General features: G+C 49.7%; 1 protein-coding gene across 17 annotated transcripts in view; it reads right to left on the bottom strand.

Moving 5' to 3' along the window:
- Positions 1-20,710, bottom strand: part of KCNMA1 (potassium calcium-activated channel subfamily M alpha 1) — a 710,543-nt gene extending 689,833 nt beyond the window's left edge. For all 17 annotated transcript variants that reach the window (XR_013763654.1, XM_079138788.1, XM_079138796.1 and 14 more), the window contains exon 1: positions 19,354-20,710. Coding sequence is in view for 16 of the 17 variants with exons in the window: in XM_079138788.1 (XP_078994914.1) it covers positions 19,354-19,713 (360 nt within the window). In the remaining variant the exon portion in view is untranslated. The remainder of the gene's footprint in view (positions 1-19,353) is intronic.
- Between the last annotated feature and the right edge of the window lie 462 nt (positions 20,711-21,172).

Raw genomic sequence — 21,172 nt, 5'->3', positions numbered from 1 at the left:
GAACCTGTGGATTCCATACTTCATCATTATACATTTGAGGGACCAGAAGCTTCTTGCCTGTGTTGACTTCGATTCACATTCATTATAACTTGCCTGCAAACTACCTTGGACAGCATCCAAAATCAAATTGACTTTCAAACGCTGGGCGATGACACTCCAGACAACATTTAAAAGACTGCATTGATACTACCAAGCCTGTCCCCAGGAAGGGACATTCCCTTTTCAGGGAAGGGTGAACCCATTCACTTTTTCAAAACTACTTAGAGATACTGGGCACTGCTGTAGGTTGCTAAGGAAACGCTATAAGAAGATTCCTGTCTTTAGGGAGCCCTCAAGGTGGGGACAAAGTTTCAGGCAACTCTGGTGATCCCCAGGCACTATAGATGCAAAGAGGGATGTCACAGTCCCAGGCTTCAGGGATCTCACAGTTCAGCAGGGGGACACCACGACTATTCAAACCTGGGTGGACCAGAGCAGAAGACCAACCACCTAGGAGGTTACTTTCAAGGTCTATATTAGGAAACATAATCTCCTAAAGGTGACCAAACTGAATTAACAATAATAACTAACACTTGGTACACATCAAGGGCCACTCTAAGACTCGGTACTTCTTAACCTCCCGCTAACCCCATGCACTGGCAACTATCATCCCCTCTGCTTCCAGTGGAGTCAACTGAGGCAGGAAGCGGGTGGGAAGTCTGCTCAGGGCACACATGTCAGCAAGTAGCAGAACAATGATTTAAGCCCCAGGAGACCAGCTCCAGAGGGCACGCTCCTGATGGCCACACTGAACTTACTGGAATGAGAAATGATGCTCATTAGGACAGTTTAGTTCTGGTCCACTGGAGGTTGGAAAGCAGCCTTAGTACTCACGCCATTACTCACCTGCAGTGAACTCTTGAACCCACCGGGCTTCAACGTGGTATCTGAACCTGGTGGAATGGGCTACCATGAAGTGGTATCTCCAAGATGAAGCATTTCACCACAGGAGCAAAACGAGGGGCCTGGGAATCTCTGCATCCAACCCCCTTCCGCTCTTCAAATTCCAGGTGAAGAGCCACTCAAGGTAACAGTCCAAGCCGGAGAGGGCTGGGCAGCAGAGGACACCTTCCACTCCAAAGGGCAGCCCGGGCAATGGCTGCCAATGAACTCCTTTACCATGGTGGAGGAGGAGCAGCCATGTCACCCCACACAGGATGCCTTCGTTCTCTTCGGAATGTGGAGAGAGGAGATGGTTGAAGCCCCTTGGTTCCTTTGTTCCTAGAGCTGTTTAGAAAGTAGGGCAGCTTACAAGCTAAAAGCTGGGGCAGGAGAGAACACTGAGGGAATCCCAGAGCTGCAGTGGTGAGGATAAGAGCCCAGGAAACCCGGGCTCTGAGGACAGTAGTGCCACTTAGTGATGACACCTCTTGAACAACTGATAGCCATCGTAAGCCTCAGTCTGCTCATCTGTAAAATGGACGTAACAGTAGTAAGATCTACGCCATAGGTTTGGTGAGAGGATTAAAGGAGATAAAGCTAATAAAGGGCTTCCACCATGTCTGACACTAGCAGATACCAGTGAACATCCAGTTTTTTTTACTGGGTCACAGTGCTAGTGAGTTACGGCAGAACCAGCTATGGACAACAGAAGGTCTCAGCCTGGAACTCCAGAGTCCTTTGTGCAGACTGAGTGTTCTCCAAACCCACTTCAAGCTCCTCCTGATGTACCACTACATTTCCCAGGATTCCCTGCAGTTAAGGCACCATGTGACATGTGACTTGAGTTCTGGCCCATGGACTACGTGGACAGAAATGATGAGAATGACTTACAGAACCTTCCCTACAAAAAAACTACCCTTCAGGATTATTCCCCAGCCACCAAACAGAAGCAGGAGACCCAAGAGAGACCTTTAGGGCTCCCTAGAAGATTTCAGGTCCTTTTGTATTAGGAGCCAGGGCCCTAGATGCCTGCATGGAACAAACTCTCACCCCATCCCAAACATTCACACCGTCCATGGTGCTTTATATAAGCAATATAAACACAAATGACTGCTGTGCTAGTCACTGACACGCTGGGGTTGCCTGTTACCGCTGCTGGCCTAATCTGATAGCTAGTCAAGTCTCCAGATGGACTCACAGGTGCTCGTGATTCAGTGTTTTCACGACCACAGGGCACACGGCAGACCAGACACTGTAATATGGTCAAAGACACAAATCAGTGGCTGTGACCAGCTAGATGTAGTAAACATAAGGAAAAGCCAGCAGCAACTCAGGGAAGGCAACAGAAAGACCACAGACCTAGAAGAAAGGAAAGGACAGCCCAGCAGCCATATTAGCTGTCCTCACAGGAACCAGGCGGTACAGAGGAAAGAGTGTGGTCTTGGAGGCCAAGCACATCAGATCCCATTGCTGCCTGTGATCTACCCAGGAACGTGACTGAACTTCTCTGAGTTTCAGTTCCCACATCCATAACATGTGGCTAACAAGGCCTGCCTCTGTGTTCCATGACATCGCATGGTTATCCTGAAATTGACCACAGTGGGAGCATTTACACTACGGGAATTGGCCAACACTGCAATCGGCTTTTCGCCAAGAACCCAATTGTTCAACTTCACCTGCACATCAGGGCACACACAGGGGTCAGGTGAATGCGAGAGCCGAGGGAGCACAAGGAAAGAAGAAAAGACAGCCCAAGAGTACAGAAGCAACAAGTCCAACAGACTGACAGCAGTCCCACGTGACTGAGGGCAACCAGCTGGGAAGAGAGGTGAGAGGAGCCCAGAGAGCGGCCAGGGCTCGACCTTACGGAAGGACACTGACCAACAGCAGTTATCTGCTCTATCTAGTGCTGTACAAGCAGTCACCTAAGACTCAGGGACTTAAGACCATCATTTTATTTTGTTCATGATTTTTTAAGTCAGGAACTCATGGAGGGCTTGGCCAGTGGGTTCATCTCTGATCCATGTAAGCAGGAGCAGGAGGACTCACTTCCAGGATGCCTGGTGCCTTTGTGCTCCCTAGAGTCTCTGCCCTTCCACCCTCTCCCACCTGTGTGCAGCACCCCAACCTCATGCCACCCCAGGAGAGGTCCTGCACTTCTCACAGCACAGTGGCCTCAGGGCAGCGAGACAGACTCCTTACGGGAGAGAGTGCTCCAAGAGACCCAGAGGGGAGTCGCAAGTATTTTCTCGCCTATCCTCAGAAGTCACTCAGCATCACTTCCATCAGCAAGTTACAGAGCCAGCCTTGACCCAAAGGGGACCACGGCAGAGCACAGATACCAGGAGCTGTGGTCCATGATGGCCTTTTGTGAAGACCAGTTACCACATTCACCAACCGCTCTCCAGGACCATCTGCCAGGCACAGACCAAGAAAAACCATCAGCTGCAGCCACAGCAGCGGCTGCAGAGGAGGCAGGATGTCCACATGGAAAACAGGGGTGCAGCATCAGAGGGCAATTCCCAGCCAGGACAGAGCAGGAAAAGGAAGGCCAACTGGGGTGAGTGGAGAGGCCTACCAGGCGGCCTTCCTAGCCAGGTGAGCTGAGCTGGCTGATAGAGGACCACAAGGGAAGGAGTGAGCCACCCCTGGCCTTCCACCACATCTGGACCTTTCTGAGCCATGTCTCCATGCTTCCCAACAACGGGGCGGTCACCACAGCCTGGGGCACTCTGCATCCAGAGCAGCAGCAGCTCCTGACCAGGACAGGCCTTTGGCAGCCCACGAGCCCGTCCAGCACCCCATCCTAGCAGAGGCAGGGAATGGGGACCTGCTTTCCCAGGCTCTACCTCCTCCCCAGAACCAGCACAGAAAGGCCAGTTATGCAACCATCCTGGCCACAGCCCTACGGCCTCCCTGGCCAACCTGGCTACCAAGCCTGGTAGAGGGGCGGCCATGGCCTGCACAAGGCAGGTCTGGCCTTCAACTGCCACTTTCCATGTAGGCACAGGATGCTCTGCTGACAAACACCTGGGGACAGCAGGGGCGTGGGAGGGAGCTAAAAATAGCACAGCTGGCAACAGAGAAGCCTAAGTCCTCAGGGTCCTGTTATTCACCAACCATGGGCCAGAGGGACCCAAAGGCTGGCGCTCAAGCACTAGCCCTTCCCAAAGGCTTGTGCTTAGAACAAGCACAGAGCCAGGGAGACCTATGTCACATCAAGAGCCACACAGGGGTCAGAGCAATGGCATCAGTGTGTTGTGGAGCCGGGCTTGGAGGGGAACAGCCTGGGGCTGCCCGAACAACCTCACAGCTCCAGCGGGGTCTCTCTAGCCAATTCCTCCTTTTGTGAATCCCAAGCACTTGAGGTTTCTCTTACTGGTTTTGACAATAAAAATTATGTGCTCTGAATTTTCCAAGGCCAACTAGATGCCTAGAAAAGACCACATACGGATGTGCAGCTGTGCACTGCACAACTCCAGAGGGCCTCATGCGTGACTAGGATGTGACTGGAACCCTGGAACCATGCAGTGTGACTGCTGGCACTGCCAGAGGGGAAATGATGCTCTACCCCCGTATCCCTGGGAAAAGGACAGCCTCAGTAAAAAAAGAGCTGCTGCCTGACCAACTGGCCCCTGCTTCCAAATATTCTGCAGATGGGGTCAGACAGGCATAAGGCCACGATGCTCAACCATCTGGAAGGAGATCCGCATTGAGATCATGTATTTCCAGGCTTCAGAGTGGAGAGGGGCAGGCGATCAATCTTTCCAAGGCAAGGGAAGATCCACAACCACCAAATGAGTTCTAGGACCTTCTTCTAATTGTGCAGATTCAATTCTCCGTCCCACCAACATTGGAACATAGCTGTACTGATTTCTCCTTCATAGGGGACCCACTCTTTCGCTAACACAGCTTCTGAGGCTGAGTGATGGGCAGGGAGTATGCAGAACAGGGGGCACATTCCACACCAGAGAAGAACTCTGTGGCCAAATGATTAGACCTGAGCATGTGTGCACCCGTGTGCACACACGGGAGAGCCTGGAGGAGCAGAAAGTGTGACACCTACACTCGTACACCCACAGACACATCTCTTTTGACATGCTAGGAGTAGGATTCTATGTACGTGCTCATACTAAAAAGCATTTTTCTCTAAAACTTCAAAATAGACTGATAATACTCAGAAAATAATGCTGCAGTATTTACTCTGTGTCTCCCCTCTGCCAGAACAGGAATGAGGCACATGTACCATAGTTCATAAAGGACAATTATACATCATCTGATGTGACTCTCATAGCTCACTACAGAGTTGTACGGTGAGCAACATTCACAACTGTACACAGAATGCCTGCTTTACAGAAAAGGTGTAGCCCATTTTCCAGCAAGAAAAACTCAGAGTTTAAGGAGACTACATAATATTTTGGGGAGGTGGGGCACTAGGGATTAAACTCAGGGGCACTTGACCACAGAGTCATATTCTCAGTCCTATTTTGTATTTTATTTAGACACAAGGTATCAATGAGTTCCTTAGTGCCTTGCCATTGATGAGGCTAGCTTTGAACACCCAATCCTCTTGCCTCAGTCTCCCAAATGGCTGGGATTACCACATGTGCCACTGTGCTCAGCGAGAGTACATAATCTTGAAGGTCTTGATAGTATGGAATTCCCTAAACATGTCAAGAGGCCTCACATCTCATCTAGAAGTAGTGTTTGAGTCTCAACACACTGACTCCTCTCTGGAGTCATCAAAGAGTGCCTTACATGGTGGCAGGGATGAGTTGAACTGAGTCAATCTACCACTATGGGAGAAACTAAGGTGCAGGGGACAGGGGCCTGGGCTCCTTTGCCCACCTGTCTGGATTTGAACTCAGCCCTGCCCATCCCCTCTGATCCTGGGTGAGTTATGCAACTTCTCCCTGCCTCGGTTTCCTCATCTGTAAAGTAAGGGTGACGCTCCTACCTGCTCCACTGGTTTGGCATGAGAATTATATAACACACATAAAGAGCTTAGGAGCTACCAGACACCAAGTAAGCCCCTGGGTTTCTATGCAAAAGAAAAAAAAGTTTTGTTGCTTATGCTTCCATTTTCTAATCTGTAAGATGCCAATTATAAAATAGCCTACATCATAGGATTGTTCTGAGGAGCAAACAACAGAGTCATCCTAAGGAGCTTAAAACAATGTTTAATGCTCACTAACCTCTCAAAAGAGTCCGTTACTGCAGCAGTAATTCTGGAGATAAATGCCAGACCTGAGAGGCTGTGAGGGAATGTTCTGGAATCAACTGCTGTGCTCCAAAGCGAGAGAGAGAGAGAGAGAGAGAGAGAGAGAGAGAGAGAGAGAGAGAGAGAGAGAGAGAGAGAGAGAGGAGAGAGAGAGGAGAGAGAGCGGGCATACTGGAGACTGGAGGGTCTTGTTTTGAATGGATTCCCTGGGAAGGCAGGAAGTAAAGAGCACACAGGTGAACAGGCACCAGTGAGGTTGCGAAGACAGAATGGGATTGCTCACTGGCTGGATTCTGTTTCCACCATTAAAATCCTCTTCAAGCCCTGCCTGGCATTTAAATAGCCTCATCCCTGGAGATGGCTGTTTCGGTTTCATTACAGTCTGTGTTCGTGGAGTACAAATAGAAACCTTCGTGATTTTATTAGTTTCCATGCAACTCAGGAGAGATTTGCATGATAACATTTCAGCTCCTGATTTAAAGAAGGGATCGATTAAAAACATAACACTTGCACGGCCTGTCACTGGAAAATGAAAAGGTTCCCAGAGTTTTAAAAATCTGTCATTTCTGGCTCAGTCCCATAAATCAAGCATTTGTTTCTGCAGTTGCAATCCCTACTGTCTAAATGTTTAGTTTATTTTGTAATAAATACCTGGAGGGTGTTTGCACTCCCCAGTAAGGGCTAAGCAACAAGGCAGAGATTCTAAAGTTCTGGACTGCACTGAGTCCTACACAATCACCAATTTGCTTAATAACACCCAAAAGCTACTTGGTACTCTATGGGTCTATGAAATGCTAACATAATTTATCTATGACAAGTTAAAATTTAACTGGTGGCCCTGGTAGCCTAATCAAAGGGATATTATATACCCAGGAGTTATTCCAGAAAGTTTTCATGGGCTGGCTGCTTATAGTTTAGGGGAATTTTATTTCGGATCTCACTAAGTGTTTCAAATATACTATTTTTCAAATATACTATTTTTTCAATACTGGGGACTGAACCCAGAGGCACTTTACCACTGAGTCACATCCCCAGTCCTTTGTATATTTCATTTTAAGACAGGGCCTTGCTAAGTTGGGGAGGCTGGCCTCAAACTCGTCATCCTCCTGCCTCAGCCCCCCAAGTGGCTAGGATTACAGGCATATACTACCACACCAGCCCAGATGCTCCTGTGCTACAGAACCTGCAGTAACCTTAGCCCTCTTTTCAGCATCTGGGCTGCACCCAGGGAACAGGGCTGAGTTGAACATTCTGCATCCTGCACTGCCTTTTGGGGTAAGTTTAGGGAGAAAGCATCAAAGGAAGTTGGTTTGAATGGCCTTCTCTTTAATCAGATGTTTCTTTCCACACCAACCTCACAAAGCCAACCTATCATCATGTCCTATTTATAGTCCCTCATCTGAGATGTCTTCAACCTTTATCCCTACACCAAAAATTAAAATTAAAACTTCAGCAGTGGTGAGACTATGTCATTAGAAGTAACAGCAGAGTCATAAAAACTTATTTCTGCGGTTTCTTTTCTTTTTAATGATAGTTTGAATGGTATTTCCATTGGGGCCTCAGTCCTCAGCTTGTAATTCTTAAATATATGTCACCTCATCAAAGTCAATAGTGAAGTTTTGGGGACATATCAATCAAATTCCACTCTTATAATTTATAGTAGAACAAAATCTGCTCCCTGGGTCCAGTGCTTTGAATAACTCAATCTTTGGATGTTTAAAGATAAAAATGCAACTTTGAAATCTGATTTGGGTAATGGCTTTAGATTGAAATCATTAAATTGAAGAATATTCTACATATGAAAAATTGAGGCTGTAAGATAATGACTTGTCTCAGACACCACAGCAACTATTTTGCTCTATCATATGGCAAAATCAAACATCTGACAGTCCCTTAACTTCACTCTAAGAGCAGGTGCAGGTTAGGGATGTAACTCAGGGACGGAGACCTTGTTTAGCATGTATAAGACCTTGAGTTCTATCCCCAGAACTGTGAAAAATAATAGTAGTAGTAATAATAAAAATAAAAATAAATAAGAACAGATGCTAATAAGAGATTCCATGGGCAGAAAGAGGGCTGATTGTCAGCATGGTACACCAACAAGACCAGCCTGGTGACCCCCTCAAGGGGTCCTTTATGGAAAGGAAGAATGTCAACCTGCTCACCAAAGAAACAGGAGCAGCCCAGTGAAGAATGTGGCAGGGGAGGAAACGGGTCCGAAGAGGTCATCTGCAGGAAGGGAGAATCGGGATAATTCTTTTTTTTTCTTTCAGAACAAAAACTTAATTGTAGTAAAATATATGAAACATAAAATTCTACCCTTTTAATCATTTGTCAGTTTATAGTTTAGTCGTGTTAAATATATTCACATGGTTATGTGACCTCTCCCCAGAATATTCTCATTTTTAAAAATGAACTCGACTTCCATTACCCACCCGTGGCCCCAGGAACCACTGTTCCACTTACTGTTTCTGTGAATCTACCCACTCTAGGTACTCCAGATGAGGGGCATCTGTCCTCCTCTGTCTGGCTTATTTCACTCAGCCTAATGTCCTTGGGGTTCATCCACGTTACACCATGCGTCCGAATTTCATTCTTTCTTAAAGTCGAATAACATCCTAGAGTACACAGATGCTGTATTTTGTTTATCCACTGATCTCTGATGGACACTCAGGTGGCTCCCACCTTTGGCTTCTGTAAACAATGCCACTATGAAATGAGTGCACAAATATCATCTGAATGTCTGGGGTTTTTTGTTGTTTGTTTGTTTGTTTGTATTTTGGATAGATGGGCAGAAGTGGAATTGCTGGATCAGATTATAATTCGATTTTTAATTTTTTAAAAAACCTTCCTACTTCTTTCCATAGAGTCTGTACCATTTTGCATTCCCACCAACAGTGCATACCAGTTCCAGTTTTTGATAGTAGCCATCCAAACAAGTGTCCAGTGTTTGGTGTAGGGGTTTTTGTTGTTGTTTTTTTGTTTTTAATGCCTCTGCATGGCCTGCATTTTTTTACAAGGAACATACAGTAAGTGCTCTCAGAATAAGGAGTATAGTCAGAATTAAGGAGTACCCTCAGAATTAAGGAGTACACCAGAATTAAGACTGAAAATATAAAATATTGAAATTGAAAAGTAAATCTTGTGGGAAAATAGCTAGCAAATGAACTTAAGAAATGGATTTATTTTTTAAGACTGAAGCAAAACATTGAGTTCTCTTGTGGGTTCAGCTGGAGACACCAAAACTAGACTCTTCAAGAATCTATCACCTGATCGCCTGTGGCTGCCTTGATCCACAAAAGAAAAGACCATAATTTATGAGCAACTAACACAATTCCTCTAAGCTCTGGAAGAAAAGTGCTCCCAGGTACACAGAGGGGAAAAACAATATGTAAAGCTGTGGCCAGTTAATGGTGGGCATAAAAATCCCCAGCAGTTGGATATGCCCTTTCCTCTTGCAAATCATTCCTCCAGGGCTCAGAACCCTCCTCTCTGAGTTCTCCATCAGACGTCTCCGATGCCTACATTTTCTCCTTCCAGAGACACAAAAGATCCCCCTTCCAAAGCCACATAAAGGAAAAATGAGATCAACACAGCCACTTCTCCCAAAGAGGAGCTGAAAGCTCCCACTACTCCTATAACAATCACATAAAGGTCCCATAAGCCCTATGGCTGTTAAGGTCAGTGTCACGAGGTCATGCAGGCCCATGCTACCAGTTAATTAGAACTTCTCCTTTGAAAAGTTAAATTTTTTTCAAAGTGAAACCAAGTGAAACACCACTGGTGTTTATTTAAATCTTCACTCCTTGAAAATGAACTTATCTAACGTGATTTAGTCATTAAGATAAAGGTAAAGAGACTAAAAACAAAACCCATGCAAATTATATATTTATCCAACCTCTAGCTCCCAGAAGAGAAGCTGCATTTTTCTTGTGTGACCACCTCCCTCCACCCCCTGCTCTGCCTCACCTTCTCCTCCTGCAGGTTTTGCTTTCTTTTCTGGTTTCTTTCTGTTTAGCAAAATAGGGAGGATGGCCGGAGCAGCACGCAGAAGCCCAAGGAGAGAGGAGACAGATAAAAGCTGGAAACGGCCAACCTTCAGTTCCAAGGAGCAGCTCATTTCAAATGAGGCCAAAAGAGGTTCAAGATCACTGTCTGCTCTCTCTCCTGTGGGTTCAAAAGAGCCAACACATAGAGAGCAGAGTGCAACTCCAGCTTCTTACAAAGGATGCACATCTGGATTCTTGACCTGCCCCCCCACACACACCCGCCGAGGCTAAACTGCAAAGGAGGGTAAACGATAGAAATATGGGACCTGGGCTGATCGCCCAAGGACAGCTGGAACCCTCCATCTGCAGCTTCCAACAAGATGGAAGGGATCTCAGAGAGCAAGCTTCAGCACTCAAACATCAGAAGAGACAATTTTCCAAACTTTGAGGGATGGGGAAATCTCACCATCCCAGAGCAAGAGGGAAACCCAGGAGCTATCAGAGAGGAAATGTGTCCTGCATGGGAGTTACACAGGTCAAGGTCATCCTGCATCTGAACAACATCACCAACATCTCCACACCATGTAGCCCAGCATCTTTCTGGCCTGGATTCAGAGTTTGAAATCTGTCATCCACCAAGACTCATTCTGTGTGTCCCAGAGACAGACCAGAAGCAAAGAGAAAGGAAAGAGGTCTTTCCAAGTTCATTCTAAGGTGGGTTTGTCCCCAGTGAGATGGTGGCTTCAGAAGATCACAAACATTCCAGTCCCCTCTGCTGGTGGAGCAGGGGGACTCCCAGTACTGGGGAGGAAGTAAGACCCTGGGCCTCCAAGCTCCCTCCCATCACCATGCTTCATAGCCCCATGTGTCCCTGAACTTGTTACACCATTCCGTTAGTGCTCCACTGACCTACAAACTTAAAGCCCCCAACCCACAGAAGTCATTCTCCATTGCTACCCTGACCCCGCCCCCAACTCCCAAGTTCACTCCCAAAGACAAGGAGAGAGCATTGCCAAGTCTCTAAGAAGGACGAAGACATGAAACAGGAAAATAAGATGAATACTGAACTTCAACTCTTAACCTGAAGACCCTGTGTGGCATCCCAGTAACCAGCAGCTAACCTACCTTCCAAAGATGTGCAAGGAGGCAGATCTGCTAGGATGAACAGCTTTCTACAGTCAAAGGGACCCTGGGAAGAGGATTGCTAGAAATCTTGCCATAAAAATGTCATGGTCCCAGACACGAGCAGGGAACACACAGAAAAAAACTGCCCTTCAAGTCACAAGTTCAAAATTCTGCTTTTCTTTAAGAAAGAAAAAAAAAATAGCCTCCCTCCTCAAGTAAAAGTAAATTCTGATAATGGGGAAAATTATGCAGGATTTCCTTTAATCACTTCTTACCCAGATGGAAATATTCCTCCATGTTGGGCTAGAAAACAAAACTGTACGACACCAGGATTCCACAGGAGGCCTCAGGAATAAGAACTACTTAGGAAGAAGAAAGCAAAGGAAAAGAAGAGGAGATGGAAGGAAGGGGAGAAGGAATACAGGCTTTTCTGTTGGATCTGGGTCCCCAAAAAAAAAACCTGGGAGAGAGGCCAATGAAATAGCATAAAGAGTAGGAAGTAGGACTCGGGTAGGGCTCAGTGCTGGAGAGCCTGCCTACATGCATGAACCCCAGCAAAAAAAAAAAAGACTAGCAGGAAAGCAAGATGTTTTAAGTAATTTCAGCGTTGGCCACGTAAAGAAGCATTAGTCATACAGGTAATGAGATCGTACGCAGAGATGATGCCCAGGCTCAGCCTGACGACATTAAGTATATCCATTCTGGCCCTGGAGTGCCAATTACATTTCCAAATTGGCAATTAGATATAATGTCCCAAAGACAATTACCAAATAATGCCAAACCCAAAGCGAGTTCCATCTTAAAGCAGCCCTTCTTTTGAAACTGTCCTTCCGGTCCTTACCTAATTCACCCACCCTACAAGCGAGAGCCCGAGTGAATGAAATCTGTCGCCCATTGGTCCACAGGGACACAGGGGTGACACAAATCATTAAAATCTAGGAATGACTCAAGCATTATGCCGTCACTAAACCAAGCCGTCCCTTTCACCCAGAGACTCTGCATACCATCCAGCCAGTTACCCACCACAGTCCCACCAGAATGAGGTTCCCAACATCTGTGTGGGATGTATTTATAAGACTTGGTTCCTGTCCTTGGGCTGTCACATGTGTCCATACCCCATGAGAAGATAACTAGTTTTATCCCTGCTCACTGTCAAGTCAGGGTCCAAAGGAGCACATAGTCAGAACTGGGTCTTTGTGACTCTTTCCCTAGCACCTAGCTCAATTCCTGGCACACAGTAGGAACTTAACATTCAATAAAAGTCAAAACAACAACAATAATAATAACAATAACAACAACAATAATGACAACCAGACTTATTTGAGGACCTACTCTGGCTGGGGACCATGTTCATAGATAAAACTTATCCCGGCTTCTCCCCTTAGACCACGGAACAACATAAAAATCACATCTCAAGAAAAAAGTTCCTGACAGGATGACTTGTGAAAAACCGTGCTATGGCAAGAAAAGAAGTCACTGACACTGTGGTCTGCTGGAATCCTTGAGAAGTGCAAAGGGGACCTCACAGTGTGCGGCCGCCTGTCACCCCCATGCACTCAGTGGTCAGGTGCCTTTGAAGCTGAACCCTCCATTTGGGAAGACGCCCACCCGGGTCCCTGTGGAAAATCAGGCTGACAGTTTTGCTGACTTCAAAACGCTCCAGAGGAAGTGGCCACCAGCTGGCTCCCTGGAGCATGAGCACCATGCAGCCCTGGCTACCCCACTAGCCTTTAATTTTGCAAGACCATGGTTTGGCTAAGTTGCCACTTTGGAAAGCCACACCCCTCGCAGTGTGACCAACTGGCATGAGGGAGAGCCCACACATGGATGGGCAACACACAGACCACACCCTATATGCTCCAGAACGCTGTTCTGGCCACCGCAGTCCAAGCCCAAATCCACCACATCCATGGGCGCCTTGGGCATGGGCACTCCAACAATCAGCTTTGGCAATGAGTGCCCAGCCTACCGCAGCTCCTTCAAAAGGCCTGAGCTTTTTTTCACCCTGGCTGTCTAGCACAGTCAACCTTTCTCTTCTTGTCCCTTCATGCCACTGAAGAGCTGGGAAATTCCATATTTCACAATAAGCACATCTTCAGGGACGGGCTGGCTAGAGAGGAATGTACCAGATCCTCACTACTCACAGTGTGCCCACACAGCACCAGTACAGCATGTATCCTGCCACAAATGCAGAATCTCAAGCCCTTACCCTGGACCTTGCGAATCACTCTGCTCTGTGTGTGTGTGTGTGTGTGTGTGTGTGCGTGCACGCGCGCGCGCAAGTGTGTGTGTGTGTGTGTGTGTGTTGAATCCAGGGCCTCAAGCATGCTGGGCAAGGGATCTCCCACTGAGCTACATCCTTAGCTCCTCATTCACCCTTTGAACAGCTCCCTCATATTAAGGTTGTGCATATTAAGGTTTGAGAAGCCCCAGAACTAGATGCTTTCTCCAGCCTTGGAAGTAGACATATGATACCCAACTGTACATTTCCTAGGCCTTCTATCCAGAACAATAGGACACCCTGCCTCAGTGGGATTCCCAGTTTTCTTCTGTGTGCTGAGGACTAGGGATTTACCCACCCAAGAAGCATTTTAAAGAGGGAGACACTTTTGATCTGACCCTACAGTGCAGAAAGGCAGTAGAAGTTCAAATGTTTCACATGAAGCTTGATCTTGCCTGAGCCCCAAGGATGTCTCCATCCAGGGACTTCGATGTCACAGCACCAACACAGCCCTTTCACCTGAACCATGGAGGCGTCCCTCCAAGGGCTCCACAGCTCTGAAGTCCCTGGAAGGTGGTGTTGACTGCTGTGCTTCACAGATTAGCACAGCCACTGCCACTGTGAGCCCAGACACCCCAGCTACCCACTTTGGGAAAGAGGTCTTGGCATTGCAATTAATGACATTTGGGCAGCATCAGCATCAGGCTTTTCCTGCACCAGGGAGGGAGAGAGAGAGACTGACCCAAAGCAAGCACTTACTCCCTGCTACCAGGCACCAAGGAACATTCTTATGCAGGGAAGAAGACAGCAGTGAAATTCAGCAATGGCCCAACTGACCCTGCCCTTGGAATCCTCTCTCCCAGGGCCAAACATTGGGGTACCTCCCACTCTCCTCCTGGTGCATAATCAGCTAAATCTTTTGGCACCCGAAAGTGGGGTCGGTCCAAGGCTTGCAAAGAGAAGCTTGGGTCCTGGGCATCCTCCCAGGAGAGCTATATGGTGAGGTGAATGACGGTACCTACCCTAAAGGGCTGAGCTCTGTCACATTCCCAGTGTGGAGATGAGGAGACTGAGGCACAAAGCACTGAAGTCCTTGTCCAAGGGTGACCCTTGGGCACTGCACGGCGGACCCGATGCCTGGGCAAGGCTGCTCAGAGGGAAGACAGTTCAGTCAATTTCTCTTCCAGCAGGACTTGCCCAACCCATCCCTCAGCAGGGGAGCTCAGCCATGCCCTGCCTGCTGGACTTCTTCCCAAGGTAACTTCAGGGGCAAGTGTTCCATTGAGCACACTTAGGGAAACGCTGTGAGGTCAAGAAAGATCTTATCTGGATAGAAAGCATCCTGGCCAGGAGACAGTTATACCCCCCACTGGGGGGACAGGTCTAGAAGCTCTAGACTTGGGATAACAAGAATAGAATTAGTCCCTCCTCAAGGGTACCACCCCCATCCGTGGAATGCCACGGGGTCCCCCTTCTGCCAGCTCTATCACTCCAGGACCACCATATCATCCAGGCCTCCCAACATCCCCACCATCAACACGTTAACCATCCTGCCAGGTCTGCATCCACAGAGCCTTCCTGGGGTTGCCCACCCAGTCATCCCACCTCCCAACAGCCAAGAACCACCAACCTAAGTCTCAGTTTGACTTGAATGGGTTGCTTGACTCAAGACAGTAGACCTCTGGCTCCTTCTGTCTCAAAATTCCTATTTATTATAGTCTGTGTCCTTCAAGATTCATAGTTCGATAAATCAAAGAGAAAATATGTTCAACACTTGGTGAAGTTGTAGCCCCCCTTTACAAGAGACCTCTCAAGTGGCGGCATTTTCCGGGTGCTGTGTGCCCATTACTGCCACTCCTCATTAGAATCCTACAAAGTAAGTATCATGATGCTTCTTTAAGGATGGGGAAATCAGGCTTGACTCCATCGCCAGCCAGAGATGCCCTGCCCATGATGTGAGATCCACCATTGAACTTGGATCTGCGTGCCTGCGGTCCGTGACGTCCTTAAGGGTGCATTTCCACAGAGAGAGCCAGGAATGAGAAGCACAAGCTCCCTGCACACGGGCAGGCCAGCCAGAGCTTCCCGTGACTGGGACCCGAGAACTTCTCCAAGGCCACCCGCAAGTGAGCTGATCAAAGGGGAGTATCTGAAGGTCATCGGCTGCAGCAATCCCTAGGTGAGGACAAGACCAGGCACATGGGGCCAATCTGGAACCAAGAGTTTTGAAGCAGTGAAGCTGCAGCTCTGACTGAACGCACCAGGCCAGACCCTGGGTAATTACCAAGCCATAATGGGGTCTGATATTTATATTAGTCAAGAGCCTGACGGAGAAAATGTGTCGTTTTCTCAGACACAGCCATGGAGATAACACCTCAATAATTCATTACACGCAGACCTTCCTTGATCAACCCAGGCTCCCACAAGGGCAAGAGCTCAAACTGAGAACAGCAGTGAGACTGAACGGCCACACACAGGCGCTGAGCAAACCTCAGCTCCGTGAGGAAGGGGGCCTCAGCTTCCCCGGACATTTAAACAGAAGTAGACTGCAAGCTAGATGAACAGAGGAAGGGCTAAAGACACAGAAGTGGTCCCCGGCTGAATTCCCAAAGGATTGCTGAGGAACTGCAAAACACAGGCAGGACCAGAGACTATACCCATAGTGCCCCGCTCCTTCCCCTTTCCCGTGTGGAACCGCAGAGTGGGAAAGGACAGCAGAGCTCCAGATACCAACCCTCCTATTCTACACACAAGGAAAGAGAGGCAGAGAGGTTAAAGGACTTCTTTAAAGTTGTGGCCTCATCCAGGCTGCCAGCACTTTCCAAAACACTAATGTGCAGCCACAAAATATAGTAGCTCCTCTTCACTACATCTGCAGCTGGACTAGACCTCAAAATGCCATTGCCAAGTAAATAGAGTTCTGATGAAATTCAACAGGGTAAAAAACAACAATAATGTGAAAAGGTACAGCAAGGAGCACAGTACCCAGATGGTTCCGCCCCAGTGGGAAAATGTGGCTGTTTTCTTTTTCACAAATTTCACATTTTACCATTTTCAAAAATAATAAAGTCATTGGCTCTATGTAAATTGTAATGGGCAGGGACCCCACACAGCGCATCCACTGTCCAAAACATGGTACAGACCCAGACACCAAATGCAAGTGATCTGGAGTGCCCTGCTGAAACGTGTCTCCCTCAGAATGTCAGGTACTGAAAAGGCCTGCCTTCCCTGGACTCCAGCTCTGCTCAAGCCACCACTGGCCTGGACGAAAGTGAGGGCAGGTGAACACATCCAAGGACGGGTAGAATCTGCAGGAAGCAGTCGGGGTTGGCTTGGAAAAACCAGCACTGAAATAATTGTTCTCAAGTGAAGTCCAATACTTCTCCTGCACCAAGTCTCAACAACACAATCAAACACTTGGAAAACACAAAGAAAGGGCCAGAGAATGTGACTACAAAAAAATGCAGACCTCAAGGGTACAAAATAAAGCTTAGAAAAGGTCTGACTTGCCGTTATTGGACATGATGAGCTGGCTACATACCGTTTCATTGAATAAATCAAGGGGTGGGTATTAAAGGATGCTGGGCATATTTTAAAGTGGACTCAAGATACATTGAGATATATTAGCATCACTTCTTTTCAATCAACCAAAACCCATCTCGTGCTAAGTTGCTTCCTTATAGAAACTTGTAGTTACTTATAGTTACTGAACTCCACTGGTCTAAGGTTACAAAATATAGCCAAAGATTTACAGATTGTCCTTTCTAATGATCATTGCCAAACCCTATTTTCTTATGAAAAATTACACAAGTTATGCTTGGTCATCACTTAGGAAAGAATCCTTACATGAACTATCTGATGAGCATTTCATGACAGGCAGGCACTGTGGTAGCATTTACGTGCTCCCAAGAGTAAAAAGATTTTAGAAGCTGTGTTTAAAACCCCAGGATCACAAAACCACCACATCTTATTTTGACTCACTGAAAGTTTTTCATTCTATCAAAATTGCCCACTTCCTGAAAAACAGGAGGTTGTTAAAAAGTTCACCCAAATCACTCTGTCTGGAGAATATTGTAGAGTATGCAACAATGAGCTATCATTCCCCTAAGGGCAGTGGCTGAATCTCAGTAAAAGAGGAAAAAAAAAATTCCAGAATTGAAGTCTGTCGGGGGAGGTGGAGGAGAGGGACTGTGTGACTAAGAGGGCTCTGTGAATGAGTGTGTTCCTAGGGGGTGAGCGAGGCAGGGGCATCTCAAGCACTGGCCTTAGAATTTTGCTTAATCCAAGGGCTTCTTCCAAAGGTGGGAGGTCTTCCTCCTTGACTTCTATCACCCAGAAGGTAATCAAAAGAAAGCTGGATAGCCAACATCTGAAGGCCAGCAGAGAAGGGAGAAGACAAGGAAGAGAATGCTTTTTATTTTTCTCCCTTCTTCCAACACACCAGTATTTTCCAAAACACAAATGTGCTGCCACAAAACACAGCTGAGCTCCAGCAGCACCCAACATGATGTATAATTAATGACCGGACACAGCGCTTGGGTTCGCCCTTGTGTTGGTACAGTCAAGCCTTCACCCTAGCCCCTGGCTTTCCTCCTTCTGTCCTTAGTGGCCAAGAGATTGCTAAGAATTGCTGTGCCATATGAAGTTTGAGGGGTCCTGGGATTAACTTTACTAGGAAAGGTGTGGACATTTACAGACCAAGGTGTGTCTTGCACAGTTCCCCTAGACATCCTCTTCCTCCAAAAAATGGGGGTGTTGTAAAGTCATCTAGGAAGGCAGTCATTCAAAAGAGAAGGTAGGTCTGTCCCTTTTCCCCATTGTTCTTTTATATTCTGCAGTTTTCTATTGAACACTATCTTTTGCCCCAGCCCTCCTCTCTCCAGCCAGTGGCAGGTGGTGGAGAGAGACACCTCTAGGGACGGCCACAGACCAGGCGGTCATCCTTAGCAACCACACATCCAAGGTGTAGTGAGCCTGGTGGGCGTCTGTGCCAGGAATAGCCTAAACCACCTGGAGCACCAGGAAGGGGCTCCACGTGAAACCGCAACCTCCGCGACTCTCTGAGGCGGTGGCCCTAGGGCTCCAGCTCTTCGCTGCTGGTAGCATTTCCGGGGACCCAAAGTGCGTGACCTGGGAACAGAAGTACAGGGGCTGCCGAAGAACTTGGGGTGTGGACATGTTCTACAAGACTACCTAAAGACTGAAGTGGGAGATGACATCAGATCTGCGACCTCACCACATTCCTAAAGTGCCAGCCCTATGGGTTGCCTCCAGTTCTGGGATGGATTGCCCCAACTTTCTCTGCCCCCTCCAAGTACCCAGCTTCCTCTGGCCATGTCCCTCCCCCCGGGATTCCCTAGTACAAAAGAGTTCCTCCTCGCCTAGACACCTTCCCTTCTTTCGGGTCCCACGAACTTATCTCCGCAAAAGGATCCTGAAGTGCAGCTGTGCTCCCCTCGCCCACCGCGAGCAGCCGCGCCGCGGCAGGTGAGCGGAGCAGAACACGCACCCGGTAGTCCCACTTCGTTGGTGCCCACCGGACTGGCTCTCCTCACCCCGCACCACTGCACCCGAGAGTCGCGTCCCCCACCCTGGCCCCGGCCGCAGCCGCCTGCAACCCTATAATAAACAAGGGAAGGGACCGGGCGTCCGCGTCCCGGAGCGCACCGGTTGCGGACAACTCCTCACCCCACAGCATGCCGCCCGCTGCTAGGATCCGAGGGCACAGGGACGGATATGGGAAGCGAAGGCGAGGAAGGGAAATCAGACACGGTTGGAGGGAGGCACTGCGCCCTGCGGAGCGAGGAGGTGGGTTGCAGCGGACGCGGAGCACCGGCGGGGCTGGCGCAGGGGGCGGGCGCCCAGGGCACGCTTACCTTGGTCTTGCCCCCGCAGTGGCAGCAAACGGTCCACAGGTACTTGAGCGTCCGCCAGAGCAAGATGATGAAGAGGCCACCGAAGAAAGTCACCATGGAGGAGGCCAGGAAAGCCCACCACATGCGTTGGCCCCGGCTGTCGCACGGCACCTCCATGGTCACCGGGATGATGAGCGCATCCATCTTGGGCTCGTGGACCGAGGACGAGGAGGAAGAGGAGGAGGAGGAAGAAGAGGAGGAGGAGGAGGAGGACGCGTCTAGGCTGAGATGGTTCGCGTGGATATTGCTACTCATTCTAAGACCGCTGCCTCCGCCGCCGCCGCCGCCGCTGCTGCTGCCGCCGCCGCCACCATTTGCCATAGCTAGCAACGGGCGGCCGGCGCAGGGGCTCGGGGGAGCTCCTCCCGCCGCCAGCGCCACCCCGAACACCCATCAACAGCCATGTTGCTGCTATTGCTACCGCCGCCGCCGCCGAGCGCGGGGAGGGGGGCGGGGAAGCGCCTGGGCTCGGGGCGCTGTGCGCGACCTGGCGGGGTGCGCGGAGATATATACAGCCAGCCGCCGCGCCCGCCCTCCCCCGCCGCCGGCCCGCCCGGGGGGAGGGGATGGAGCGCGCGGGCGGCTCCCCCTCCCCGGCCCGCGCCCCGCTTGCCCGGGGCTGCGCTGGCCCGAGCGCCCAGAGCCAGGGGGCGCCGCGGGCCGCCCGCGCCCGGGGTCTGCGCCGCCCCGGGGCCCGCCCGGGCTCTGCGCGCAGGCCCGGGTGCCCTAGGCGCCGCGCCGCCCGCCGTGCGCCAAGCGTGTGCGCTGCGCTGCGGCCGGGAACCCCCTCCCCGCACGTCTCCCGCGCCGCTAACGAGCCGCTCTTGGCTTATTAGGCGGCACCTTGTTAATAATGTAGAACCGGCCCCCGGCGCCCCTGCGCCAGCCTGCTTCCCCCGGCTGCGCTTGGCTCCCAATCGCCGCCCCTGTGCGCGCCGGGCCGCCGCCTCCTGCTAGCCCATGCTCCCTGGACCCCGAGTCGTGTCTCCAAGCCGCTGAGCCTCCTCGGCCTCCGCTTGTTCTTCCTTCTTGCCTCCTCCGGGCTCCTCCTCGTCACCGTCCTCGCTGCCCGATCCTCTTCGGCGCGCGCCCCGCGCTCCCCGCAGCCGCCAGCAGTGGCAGCTGCAGCAACTGGAGCGGGCGCGGGCTCAGGCCGCCCGAAGCGGGAGGGGAGGAGGCTCAGCGCGCTGGCTCGCCTGAGCTTGGAGCTGGGCAAAGGCAGACAGGCCCCTTCGCGGTGGACCGACACGTGCCTCTGACCACCCCAACCTGCAGGGTAGAGCGCACCCAGTCCCGACTAACTCAGCACCTCTCTCCAAAATGCTGCACACGCACACCCCGCGCCGAGCGCTGTGGCGGGGGGTGGGCCCTGGGGAGAGAGACAAGGTTCCAAGACCACACTGTTTGGTTTGGTTTGTTTTTTTTCCCAAATGAGCCCTCAATGGGGAGGGAAGGGTGGTCAACTGTCAACTTGATCCCACAGACCCAATGCCCCCAAGATCATCAGGCTTCCAGAGTGAGGAAATTTCTGCCCTAGGATACATGGCATCTACGAACCCATATTTCGCTTTTCTCCTTGCTTCCTACGTGCCCCCAATGACCCGCGTGTGGCCAAAGGGTGGGGCCATCTATAAATCTATAGTCTGTATAGATTATACAGCAGCAGGTGGTTTTTCTCCCTTTACCTTTTTGAGCAACAGAGGCGCCTAAGAGATGGTTGCCAAGACCAGTCCCAAGCATGGTGCAGGCCCCTATGGACAACAGGGTTCCTCAAAGGGTC

This window comes from Sciurus vulgaris (assembly GCF_902686455.1).
Source record: "Sciurus vulgaris genome assembly, chromosome: 4".
NCBI classification, from domain to species: domain Eukaryota; kingdom Metazoa; phylum Chordata; class Mammalia; order Rodentia; family Sciuridae; genus Sciurus; species Sciurus vulgaris.
The sequence above is the reverse complement of the archived record's forward strand: the minus strand, read 5'-3'. Positions and strand labels throughout refer to the sequence as shown.